Source organism: Chelonia mydas, chromosome 1, assembly GCF_015237465.2.
Source record: "Chelonia mydas isolate rCheMyd1 chromosome 1, rCheMyd1.pri.v2, whole genome shotgun sequence".
In the NCBI taxonomy this organism is placed as follows: Eukaryota; Metazoa; Chordata; order Testudines; family Cheloniidae; genus Chelonia; species Chelonia mydas.
In genome coordinates this window covers 105,547,748-105,560,437 of record NC_057849.1, presented here as the reverse complement: position 1 = coordinate 105,560,437, position 12,690 = coordinate 105,547,748, and the positions used below count along the sequence as shown (strand labels likewise).

The 12,690-nt window shown below is 39.4% G+C and overlaps 1 protein-coding gene across 4 annotated transcripts in view; it reads right to left on the bottom strand.

Moving 5' to 3' along the window:
- The window catches only part of MYO16 (myosin XVI), a 579,449-nt gene that overhangs the window by 113,225 nt on the left and 453,534 nt on the right, over positions 1–12,690 (bottom strand). For all 4 annotated transcript variants that reach the window (XM_037896729.2, XM_037896722.2, XM_043535412.1 and 1 more), the window contains exons 24-27: positions 12,132–12,207; positions 7,709–7,884; positions 2,510–2,590; positions 2,055–2,260 (exon numbers count right to left, since the gene is read on the bottom strand). In XM_037896729.2, the coding sequence (XP_037752657.1) occupies positions 2,055–2,260; positions 2,510–2,590; positions 7,709–7,884; positions 12,132–12,207 (539 nt within the window). The remainder of the gene's footprint in view (positions 1–2,054; positions 2,261–2,509; positions 2,591–7,708; positions 7,885–12,131; positions 12,208–12,690) is intronic.

Here is a 12,690-nt window from a genome sequence, read left to right as displayed (position 1 = left end):
AAAATCATAGAGCTACCTGTCCCATGCTAAGTAGGAAAATAGCCAGAATAAAGAATCCTGTAGATATGGAGAGGTAAGTATTTCCCCATGGATAAGGCTAAGTTTTTGTCACCGATATTTTTAGTAAAAGTCACGGACAGGTCATGGGCAATAATGAAAAAATCATGGAAGCCTGTGACCTGCCCGTGACTTTTACTAAAAATACCCATGACAAAATGGGTAGCCGGGGGGGGGGAGGGAGAGGCGGGAAGAGCAGAGCTGGGAGCTACAGGGTCCCCCTCTGCTGGTGGCTCCAAGCTGCGGGGCTCCCCTTTGCCTCCCATGGCAGCCCAGAGTTCTGGGGATGCCCTCTGCTTCCAGCTGTGGCTGGGAGCTTCCGGGGATCCTCCCTGCCACCCACTGTGGTCAGGAGCTTTGGGGATTCCCCCTGCCCTCCGCGGTGGCTGGGAGCAGCAGGGGTCCCTCTTGCTGCCGGGGGTGGCTGGGAGCAGCAGGGATTCCCCTTGCCACCGGGTCCCCCCTGCTGCCTGCAGGGTCGGGAATAGTGGGGATCCCCCTTGCCACCTGCCATGGTCAGGAGCTCTGGTGATTCACCCTACCCTCTGTGGCGGCCAGGAGCGGCGGGGGTCCCTTTTGCCACCTGTGGTGGCTGGGAGCAATGGGGATTTCCCCTGCCACTGGGTCCTCCCTGCTGCCCACGGGGTCGGGAGCAGCGGGGATTCCCTTTGCTGCCAGGTCCCCCCGCCACCCGCAGCAGCTGGGTGGCCAGGAGCTGTGGGGCTCCTCCCAGCTCCCTGCAGCTCCCAGCCGGCACTGGCTGAAGTCACAGAGGTCTTTGGAAGTCACGGATTCCATGACTAAATCCATGGCCTCTGTGACTAAATCACAGCCTTACCCATGGATACCAAGGATATTACAAGGGTGATTTGGTACAAATGCAAATAATGACAAATACACATGACACTTTAGCAAGGTAGATGAAGACCAAGGTCTGATCTAAGGAGCTTATGTTCCTCCTCCAATTTCCAAAAAATAAAATCTAAATACAATAGGACAGCGCAAAGCATGCAAAGAAGATTAAGCATGGGCCTGTGACATGTACTCCATGCACTCAGTAGCGGCTCCCTCTCCCTCAGTGCCCCCCCGTCCCGCACAGCAGGTTGGTAACACTGAGGTTAGCAGGCAGCACCTTTCTGCAGGAGAGTAGTGTTGGGCTGTTTTTTCTCCTATTTGGTGAGCTTGCAGAGTATCCTCAAACTAGCAGTTACTGTAATCAAAATAATTGTTTCAAAATAATGATTTTAAATGTACTACCTTCTCTCAGTAAGAAATAATATGCTACCTAAACATATGAAAAGATGTCAAATTTCTTTTCTTGTATTTCTTTTGATCAGACAACATTCAGTTTAATCTTGCTGCAGTATTAAAAGAAGTTTGTGAAAATGTAACAGAAACAGAAATATACAAAAACCAATGACTAAAAGGGAGGAAGAAAAGTGATGGCTTGGCCCCAAAAGTGTTGGTACATTTCTGCTTTCCTCCCCTTTGCCACACCTTTTCAAATATTCCCTTTTTTTCCTGATAGCAGCAATGAAATGTGGATTTACGGTATAAACACTTGTAACCCCCAACCACACTGAGCACGAAAATAAACCAGCACTTGAGATATGAATACTAGATCTCACAAGAGCCCCAATAACAAACTAGAAAATGATGATGAAAGTGATGTGACCATTTCCTCTTTTTAACCAATTTAAAACAGAAATTACATGGAGATACTATGCTAATGTTTTACGCTATATAGTGATGCTACTACAGTTCAATCATTTACATATTTGATCAGTCAGTAGTTCATAAATAAAATTTATCTATACATCATGTGCATGGTTCCTTCAATTTAAAGAACTCTGCTCTATGCCAGCTCAAGTAATTTTTCTCTAAAGAAAATCTGAAAGGCTCATCAACAAAACAACAAGGTAAACATTTACACAATATGACAGAAGGCACTGTGCTGTAGGTAATAAAAAGCTTTTATCAAACTCAAAAGAATTTACCTTGACAAGAAGTCAGTGAAAGAGAGGCGTACTGGATAACCATGCCGTATGATTTTCACCATCTCTAGGACACCAATATACTGCAGCTGGGCAGACACGTAAAAATTATCAAAAGAGTCTGGCAGCTTAGAGTTATTGGGTTTGATACAATGAACAGAATGAGGTGTGCAGTTCTGAAGCTTTCCAATAATATCTGAGAGTGATTTCTGTGGAGAGAAATAAAACCCAACAGATTCTCAAACAGTCATTTGTCAGAAGTGAAAGAGTTGTATAACATAAGACATATCTACCTTTTTTAAAAAAATGTGTATCACATAATTTTCTTAAAAAGCTTGACCTGAATGCATAAATTGCATACTCAGGCAAATCATACTTCTGCTTGTCCTTGTAATCTGTAGTTTCATTTTGTGCTTAAAACTCTTCTATACATCTTTGTCCAGCAAACATTTACTAACCCTGAGCTGTGTGGCCATAGTGAGTGGGCCGCCTCGTTCCAGTCTCTGAAGAAATGTGGAAGTTCCTTTCTTTTTCAACAACTGTGGGTGAAAAAAGTGTACACAGAATATTGTTTTCCCAATACAGGCAAAGTATTATAATTTTCCCTGGTAAGGCAGTTCACTAATAGAGGCAAATATAAAGCTGTGTTTGAATCATGTCATATAGCAACAAATCACTTGAGGCTAGATTTTCAAAAATACTCAGGAGAAGAGCTAAATGTCCACAGAAAACTGCACAACCAAGGCTATTAATAAAGTTTTGATTTCAAAAGTGGACATGTACGATTGTACGTGCAAAATTCCATTTGAAGACAGCTTGTAAATGTACTGTTACACTGAAAATGAGTATGTGTGCATATGTAAAATCATTCCTTCTCAGAATGAGGCAAAGTAAAAATTTTGTTATGGCATCAGAGCTTCTAGATTTAGCATAACATACAAATTGCATATCATAATACTTCTTTCTGCAAAGACCTCCTTCATCACTAGATGGTTTTTGAATGGCTGTGTGTATGCAATCAACAATTCCCAGGGATAATGGTAAATTATGAATGAAAAGGTCCCAATATTCATGTCTGGATTATTTTTTCTCCTGTTGCAAGGTGAATGTAGTTAAAACATTTCTTTTTTTAAAATCATGTAAAATATGATTAGTATGAGCAGGTATTTCCTGTACCACCAGGACCAGTAATATCTACGAAGAAACAGGGAAAACAAAACCTTTTAATAGTGTCCACTTTGTATCTTTGAGAGAATACTGTAAAGATGAATTATCTTAAGAAGAGCCACAAGAAGCTGGCTTCTTCTGCTGAGGTTTCTAAATTAGGACTGGCAGACAACTAGATTCTAATGCAGGGGTTCCCAAACTTTGTTCGCGGCTTGTTCAGGGTTAGCCCCTGATGGGCCACGAGACACTTTGTTTACCTGAGCGTCTGCAGGTACGGCCGCTCGCAGCTCCCAGTGGCCGCGGTTCGCCGTTCCCAGCCAATGGGAGCTGCGGGAAGTGGTGGCCCAGGGAAGCGGCGTGGGCTGGGCCACCACTTCCCGCAGCTCCCAGTGGCCAGGAATGGCGAACCGCGGCCACTGGGAGCTGCGAGCGGCCGAAACCTGCGGACACTCAGGTAAACAAAGTGTCTCGCGGCCCGCCAGGCGCTTACCCTGAACAAGCTGCAAACCAAGTTTGGGAACCCCTGTTCTAATGCCAGGTCTACACTAGAAACTTACATCAGTATGACTGTGTTGCTCTGGGTTGTGAAAAATCCACACCCCTGAGCGACACAGTTTTGCTGACCTAACTCCCCATGCAGAGAGTGCTATGGAGGGTTTCTGCCATTGACATAGCTAATGCTTCTTGTGGAGCTAGAATAACTATGTTGATGGCAGAAGCTCTCCTGTCAGCATAGTAGCATCTTCATTGACGTGCTACGGCAGCACAGCTGCACCAATGTAGCTGCGCCACTGAAGCATTTTAATTGTAGACTTTCCCTAATATTTCGCCAAGAATATAGAAATTAAGATACTTATTCACATCCATGGATACTTATACATATCTGTGACAATCTTTTATCCTTTGACCCTCTTTCATTTCTATTTTTCTTGTCCACTTGGCCCATAACTCCCTTTGTCTCAGAGTTGGTATGTTCTAGCCAACTCCCATATTATCCAGTTGTACCAAAATGCATGTGTACATACTCATCTAAACACATCCAGGTCAAATCCCGTTTATAGAAGAATTGCATTTCCCCACAACTTAATTACCGTGCTGGACACTGCAGCTGTTTACTCTTTTAAATCTCACACAGAGTGGAACAAGATTTGAAAAAAAAAAATTCATCCCCATCCTCACATAGAGACTGGAGGTCTGTAGAGCCCTGATCTCTTAATAACAATACTTAGCTTTTAACTTTTATAATGTTTTTCATCCCTAGATCTTAAAATGGTTTAGAAATGTAGATAATTAACTCAATTTTATGCAGGTGTCATCTCAGTTTTACAGATAAGGGAAACTGTGGCACACACACAAATTAAGTGACTAGCTCAAGTTCATTCACTGATTCAGTAGCAAAGCCAGGAACAAAATTCTGGTTGCTTAACTCCCAGTCTGTTGTGTTACACCCATGGCTTTGCTTCCTCCCTCTGGGGTTAGGGCTACTGGAGAACAGGGAGGCAGGAACAGAAGATGAGTTTTATCAAAACTATCCTAATCTTGAACAGTTTCTGCTTTGGATTCAGAAATAAGGGTTGTATCAAATTATGCCTTAATTCTCCATATACACTATAAATCTCCTTTCAGCTCTTCACAGACACCAAATTTGGCTTTGACAAGAATGTTTTATATTTGAAAATCTTGCACCTCTGTCAGATCTACAAGAGAAAATGTGGGTGTCTATCTCCATAATTACTGTTCGAAGGAGAAACCTACAATACGTTTCTACTTCCACAAATTTTAAAGTTTTAAATCCCAACAACCTTGTAAATGGTGTATTTATCCCAAATATGCCTGCAGTGGGGTTTCTTGCATATGGATGGTCTAGGTTTACTTGGTCCTGTCTCAGTGCAGGGGGACTGGACTTGATGACCTCTTGAGGTCTATTCCAGCCTGTATTTCTATGATTCTGTTTGCAGACCAACAGTTAAATGAAGCAAAATGATCTGGAAAAGTAAGAATGAAGAGTCAACAGTGATAAAAAAAGCTTTAGCTAGTCAAATACTGTATATTTAGTCTTCCGGTTCATAAAAGCTGCTGTAAGGCTGATCTATGCAAGGGAAAGGTCAGTGTGTAGAGCAAGGCCAAAAAAGTCTGCATCAGGAAGCTACCAAGGGGCTAGAAGGAGAAGAACTGATGTGAGTACATGAGAGTTGTGAGAGTATGAATAATAACTTCCTATTTTGGCCTTATTTGTCTCTTCTGTGCCAGGAGGCCACACAACCCGTAGGAGTTTCACAGCCTTCAGTCTGTAGAATAATTTGTTTGTAGCCCCACTGGAGGAGGATGAGCAGACATCAGGTCTACCATGACCTACTGTGCATTCCAGAATTATGACCTGATTTCAGATCCAATTGTGTACTGGACTGGTGCACTATCCTCTTCACCAACACCACAGATAATGCTGCAAAGGAGCACATGACTTTCACAGATGTCCCCAAACTCATTTTGTGATAGCCTGCTCCAAATCAATGAGGAAATGTTGCCTGTGGGCATACAGATATAGGCAGGTGAGTGGGCGTGTTTAGAAACACAGGAAATTAGCTAAGCTGTGAAAGAGCTAAGTCCGAAATGAGCTTTAAGGCAGAGAGGAAGTGGGAAGCAGCAGGGGAATGGGAATCACAACTAACACACCTCGAAAGACATCACCTACCTAAAAATATCACCTCCTACTACCTCTCCTCTCCTCCCAAACCACAACCCACCCATATTTCCTTCTACCAGTCAGTGGCATGGGCACTTCAAACCATTCCTATTTGAATTACATCTCCCAGCACTATCCATCCCCATACATGGACACCTCCTAGCTCATCTCTTCCCACTGCCTACTGTAATGAAACAAGTCTCAAACAGCTGCCAAAGCCCTCCCAAACACATGAGGAAATCACCCCTCTCCAGTTAATAAAACCTTATGAGCATTCCCTCTTTCCTTCTCCTGCATGGCCTCTTCTGCTTTCTAAGCCCACCACCCTCACCCCCATGATAAACTTAAGAAAGATGTTGTGGTTATGGCTTTCAAAATGGGGTCATTTTGTTTGTAAGGAGACACATAACTCCTGTGCCCAGTTATTCTAAATAATAATGAATTAATAGATACAGATAACTCCTATGCCCAGTTATTCTGAATAATAATTAATTAATACTCTCCCTGCATAGATTCTGTAGGCTGTGTGTTGGAAAAAAGGAGGAGATTACGATATGATAACACATTCTTAAGGGTCTAGGGTTCAAACCAGCACCATTGAAGTCAATGGCCACATTGCTATTGACTTTACTGAGAGTAGGAGTAAACTGTTGTCATACTCATTTCCAGGGGCATTTATATGAAAAACTACCCTTAGTATTAATTGGCGTTACCTTCATAGATCTTCCCACAAATAGATGTGATAGCAAACTCTGTAATCCTGGGGCTGGAATTGATTTTTTACAGCTGTATGGCAAAAGACAAAACTGTGCAACTCAATAGGCCTAGTGATACACCTGCTCCCATTTGGGGAACACCTTTCCTGCTTTTCTAGAAAGAGGTAATATTCCATGATAGCATCAAACTTGGATTTAGCAATTATGTGACTTCTATTTAAAGGTAATGCTCCAAGTTCTTAGGTCCACTAAACCCTTCAACATAATTTGTTTTCATTGATTTTCACTATTATAAAATGGCAATAACTTTACAAAATATTTTGATTCAGTGAGGAAGACAAAATGTTGTCCTGCAAGGGACACTGTTGCAATTGAACAATTGATTGCTCTGGACAGCCTCCCAATTGTTGTGGTTTCCTTTTTTGTTTTTAGTTTTGGCTGAAATCAGGTAATGGAAGTGAAGACCAATTCCGATACTGAGGGATTTTAATTTCAGCTCAATAAATTTATATTGATATATACAAAGGCCTACACTACACAGTTCTCCTGCCAACTCCAACCATACCTTAACATTTTCTACTGTTCTGTTCATCTTTAATTTTTATGGTATCAACAATCAGGCAGAGAATGAGAGTTTAACCAATATACCACATATATGCATGAACATTAAATTATTGCTTGTCAACCATAAACCTCTCGAGTGATGAATACCAACAGATTAAGGAAGATGAATTTATCCCTCTAAGTTTACTGTCCCTTAAATTATTTTACATTCATTATGACAGCCACATAGATGAAGCATCCAGTATTCCACATAATAATTTTATTGGCTATAATATTGAATGCACTGCTATATTGTCCAGGGAAGACAGTAGACAGAGATCCTTCAATCAAGAATAATATTGTATAGTTTCCTTCGTTACTTTGCAATCAGAATAGTGTGCCTGATTATTTCAACAAGTAAAATGTAGAATGTTGCCTGGAATTTATGGAGCTTTCTGAAATACCCAGTTTTATTGGACATTATAGTCAACGAGGAAAGGTTTTGCTCTAGTGTCCTTCAAGGGTGAAAAAAAGTTCCAAACTCCTACCTTACTGAGCTCCATATATTTCTTTGCTTCTCCTCTTGTGTAGGTTACTGATGTTTTCTTATTGAGCAAGGCTGCTTTGGATCCTCTAATTTTAAGAGAATGATATGGAGGGACAAGGGATCCTGTCTGTGTCAGTTTAGACTGGAACAACTGATTGATGACTATATTTTCACTAGCTGGGAGAAAAAGAAAATTAATGCACAGAGATAAGATACAGGTGAGAAAATTACATACACAGTGAAAGGAACAGGACCCACACAGCGGGAGACAGTATTAAACAAGACGATGCATAAACTGTTTCAGATGAACAGCCCATTAAGTTCTGCATTTATGCATTGTTAGTTATTCTGATCCAAGTCCAGTGGCATTCAATTATCCAGGTTGTCAGTCATCAGTGATGGTTTTAAAATGTACTTAAGTCAAAATATGCTTAAATTGAACTGAGTGGGGGCACTAAGCAACACCAAATAAAGTTTAGGGTTTAGTGTTACAGGTCTGTCTAAACTTCAGTGTTTCGGTGATGATTATTTTGGATGTTTTGCTATATTCTGGACTCCTGTTTAGTTACTGTAGCTTGCACCTATGTGACTTAAATAGCGTAAAATGAACATATGCTGTAAAAATGGTATGATATTTTGTAGCATCCATATGTATGCTAGGCATTTCACAAAAGTCGGATAAAGACACCGTATCTGAGACAAAGAAAAATAATCTGACATAACAAAAGTGGGAGTTGTGACAGATGTGAGACTTGGGAAGCAGACAATCCTGAAAAGTCTATTATATTGAAATGTGCCAGAAAGGCATGAACTTTTTAGAGAATAGGTGTGATCCTGGCTTAATTGGTTTCCTGGGAAATCCCTGGGTGATGCTTAATGCAAAATTTATCAACAACAGTTATGCCAAAACCAAGCTTTTGAAACTTTGGTCCCAGAAAAAGGGCCTGTTACAGGAGGCCAGAGATCAAAGGCCTAAACTGTATAAAGAACCACCTGAACTGTCCAAGATTGTTCTTGTTCTTGATCTGAAACTTGATATCCAAAGAGCAAACCTATTGAGAGGTTGGCTCCTACCAGACACCTATGTTAGAGGTGGGTGACCTCTGGTAAACTTTTACCATGTGTGTAGAACCATTTCTTGTTTTTTATGTTTTCTCTGTGATGGTTTTGCCCCAAGAATAAATGTAGTATGCTTTGTGAAGACTGGCTAGTAGCTGGAGTACACTGTTGCAATCCCTGGAGAAAGAGCAAACCACATGTGCTGAACTCTGGTCAGATCTGCTGGGGAAATCACTGTGAGAAGCAGAGTGACTGCAAGCCTAAATTCCTGGAGGCAGAGAGACACACATTTCTACCCAAGAGAGGTGACAGGTAGGGCCTGAACCATTAAGTGTGTGTCTTTGAGGAAACCAAAGAGGAGGAAGGTGTCAAAGTTGCAGTTAACCCAGAAACTATGATGGGTGATAAACAATAAGGGATGGGAAAGAGAAGAGAGAGTTGTAGCAACCTGATTTCACAGTTGTTCATTTTAAACATGTGCATATTATAGAGCTTCAGGGTGGTTTTTAATATGTGTACCAAATAAGAGCAATAAAGGTACTATCTATTTTTGACTCCCTTATTGTGGATAGCACAGAAGAGATGAATTTTCAAGGGAGATTTAAACAAGAGGGTATTGGTTTAGCAGGCAAGAGTAGGATGTTCCATAAAGGGGGTCGGCATGACAAAACATGAACAAAATATGACAAAGAAACAATGAAAACTGAACTTCAGTGAACGTCTGCTGGTGAGTGTTATGCTAGTCACAGGCCGAGTTGATTCATATTCTAAAATTTCTCCTATAAGGAAAAGAAGCCAGCTGGGTAGACTTGGTAATGGCTTTGCTTGGAATGGAAACTAAGCACCAAATTAATCTGTGAGCTGACTGAGGGTTGAAAATTTAGAATAAAAGCTCAGTTGTCCTTCCATGGGACAAATGACAGGTCAGGTTGCAGAACTAACATGGAAGGCTAGAAAATGATTTCATTATTAATTCTTAAGACAGTGTGTGGTTGGGGAGCAAGAAGAAGGGGCTTTGCAAGAAATCTAGTTTAAGATTTTAGAAAGTGACATGAGGATAGTTTATACAGGAATGTAAATATATAGTAGAATACCAAAATAAAAACTAACTGCTAATTCCTATTAATTTACCTCATTGCTGTTATTTATTTTATTTATTTAAATACTTCTTTTCAGATGCTACGGTGATAGAGTCCCTATATTTATTATCATGTGCTATTTGCTTTACAGTAGCACCTTGGAGACCCAATCAGGAGCCTATTGTTGAACGTGTGATACAAACAAAGAAAAAATAAATAAATAAAAATGGAGCCACTGCCCAAAGAACTCACAATCTAGGATTATGACAAGACCTAACGTGTTGATGAAACAGACAGACATGCAGTAGGATGTCCGATTGAGGAATGGAAAGATGAGGTAACAGTAAAATCATAATATTTAGCATAACAAGCAGTCGTTCTAGAGGTTGCTCTTTACTCGTGACAGCCTGTGTAAATTAACAGGATAATGGCTCTGTTTCCCTTTTGTTTCAGAGACTACTATAATTGACATAACAGTAATCATATATTTAAGGAGCAATAGAGTCTAAAACAACTCCCTTCACTCAGTAAGACCATCACGACTCTCTGTTCAAAGTGGGATCCAAGGGGAGAACCAGTAGCCCCAGTAAAATAAGGATGTGTCCAGTGCCATCATCAAAAGCAGTAACAAGATGGCCCCAAAATTAGAATCAACACAGTCTATGCTAACAAGTCTTTGTGTTTGTTTCTGTGTGTTTGTTATTTTAGGCGCAGGGTAAAATTTTCAAAAGCCTCAAAGTGATTTAGGAGCCTAAGTTCCATTTTCAGAAGAGACTTAGGCTCTTAGGAGTGTGTGTGTGTGTGTGTGTGTCTGACGAGCCTAAGACTCACTGAAAGTCAATGGGAGTTGGCATTTAATTCACTTAAGCAATTCTGGAAATCCCACTAGGCACTTATCTGCATCTTTAGCTGGTTAAATACCTTTGTAAATCTGCCCTTAGGAGCCTAAGCTTCATTGAAAATCAATGGGATTTAGGCTCCTAAGTGCCTAAGTCACTTTTGAAAATGAGAAGAAGGTGCTTTAGAAAATTTTACATTTAGTCCTCTTCAATTAGTTGGATCTATTGATATTTGACTTCTAAATTATATATACTCACATTAATTATATCCAAGAGTTTATATCAAATCCAATTCCCCCTTTTTCCCTATAAAAGGACTGCCTCAACTGGATCCCTAATGTAGTAATGAAAATGCAAGGAGAGACTATATGATAGAAAGGAATAATGTTCGCGCTCTTTTACCTTTGAAATGTATGTTAAATACATTTCTTATACTCACAGTATAGCAGATCATCATACAGGACATGGAATAGTATAATACAAAATAAGTTCAAACAACAAAGAACTAGAATATTGCTAAAACTATAATCAATAGGAATATATTCAAGATCAATTCTTTATTTCTTTCTTCATCCATAATATTATTAAAGGCTCAGATTTTTGTCAATACTGTTTGCCTTTGAAATGCAGCAATGACTTTATCAGAGAGTTTAGCTAATTTCACTGTATAATTGCTAGGAAGTCAATATATTCTACTAGCAGTGTTGATTCTGAAGGCAAATATTACATCAGAAGACCTCTATTTCTGTGGCATAAAATATAATAGATAATATTTTAGCTGAAATACTCTGCAGTGGTTTAGGGAAAGAAAGATAACATCTGCGGGAAGATAAACTGTCAAGTTTCCCGGAGGAAAGTGGATTTTTTTTAAATACAAAGGTAAACATAAAATGACAAGAAATTTTTAACTGTCTAATTATAAATCAGTAATGAATAAACAAGGATGTCTACACAATTATTACTAGACGTACAATTATAGGATAGGCACACTGAACCAAATTTACAGAATCCTTTTACTCACCTAGACACACTATGTGTCTATTTACTGAAAAATACAAGCACACCCACAAAATGCCATTTTAGTAGCAGTTCTTGAGTCATTTTTAATAATTAAATAAATCCCGCTATAATTGGTATAACTTTAGAAACCTTAGTTGTTTTCATTAGGCTTTATAAAAAAATCTTTTCAAAATTCATACCCTTAATGTCACAGAAATGTGTTTTACATGTACAGCTGCTAAAAGCCTGTTCAATTAAAGTTTTGATTGGGCTTCAAAATAACTTGTACACAATGTATACTATAGTAAGAGTATTATTATTTCTGGTATTTAAAATGAAACGTTTCTTTCAATTATTAAGTTGTGGATGACATATTTTATAAAACTATGGTACTGATTAGAAAGTTAAAGCATAATGTGGCACATTCGAACAACAAAAAAGCACTTACTTTTCATTACAAATAGGAGACTTTGTGAAAGGGAATCCTTATTTTTTTCAATAGCTCCAACAGTTTCATAAGTCACCTGAAATCAAATATAATGGCATAATTAGTAATGTTTAAAACTGCATTTAAAAATCTTTCAGCTGTAAAGTCAAATATAAAATTATAGTTGTAGCTGCACAGTTATGGTTGCAACCAGATAACCAGATGTTTCTACCCTTCCCCCAATCTCACCAATAATTTTAACTAGAATTAGTTTGGCCTTATTTATTCCGTCTCTGCAAAGCATGTTGAAATTAAGTCAAACTGATTTTGAGATACATTCACCTTAAAATTATTCAGATTCAGGATTTTGACTGATATCTATCATTTCTTTGTGTCCCAACAGATCAAAACCAGCTTGTTGCTATGCTTTCAAGCTTTCCATAGAGTTAAATGCCCTTGACGACTAGCGCGTAGGCTGCATTTGAAGGAAACAGTTTGAATAAAGCACTATTGTTAATATCTTTTGTACTTTTGCATGTAATTGTAAGTAAGTGTGTGTGTGTGTGTAGCTTTGAGACCT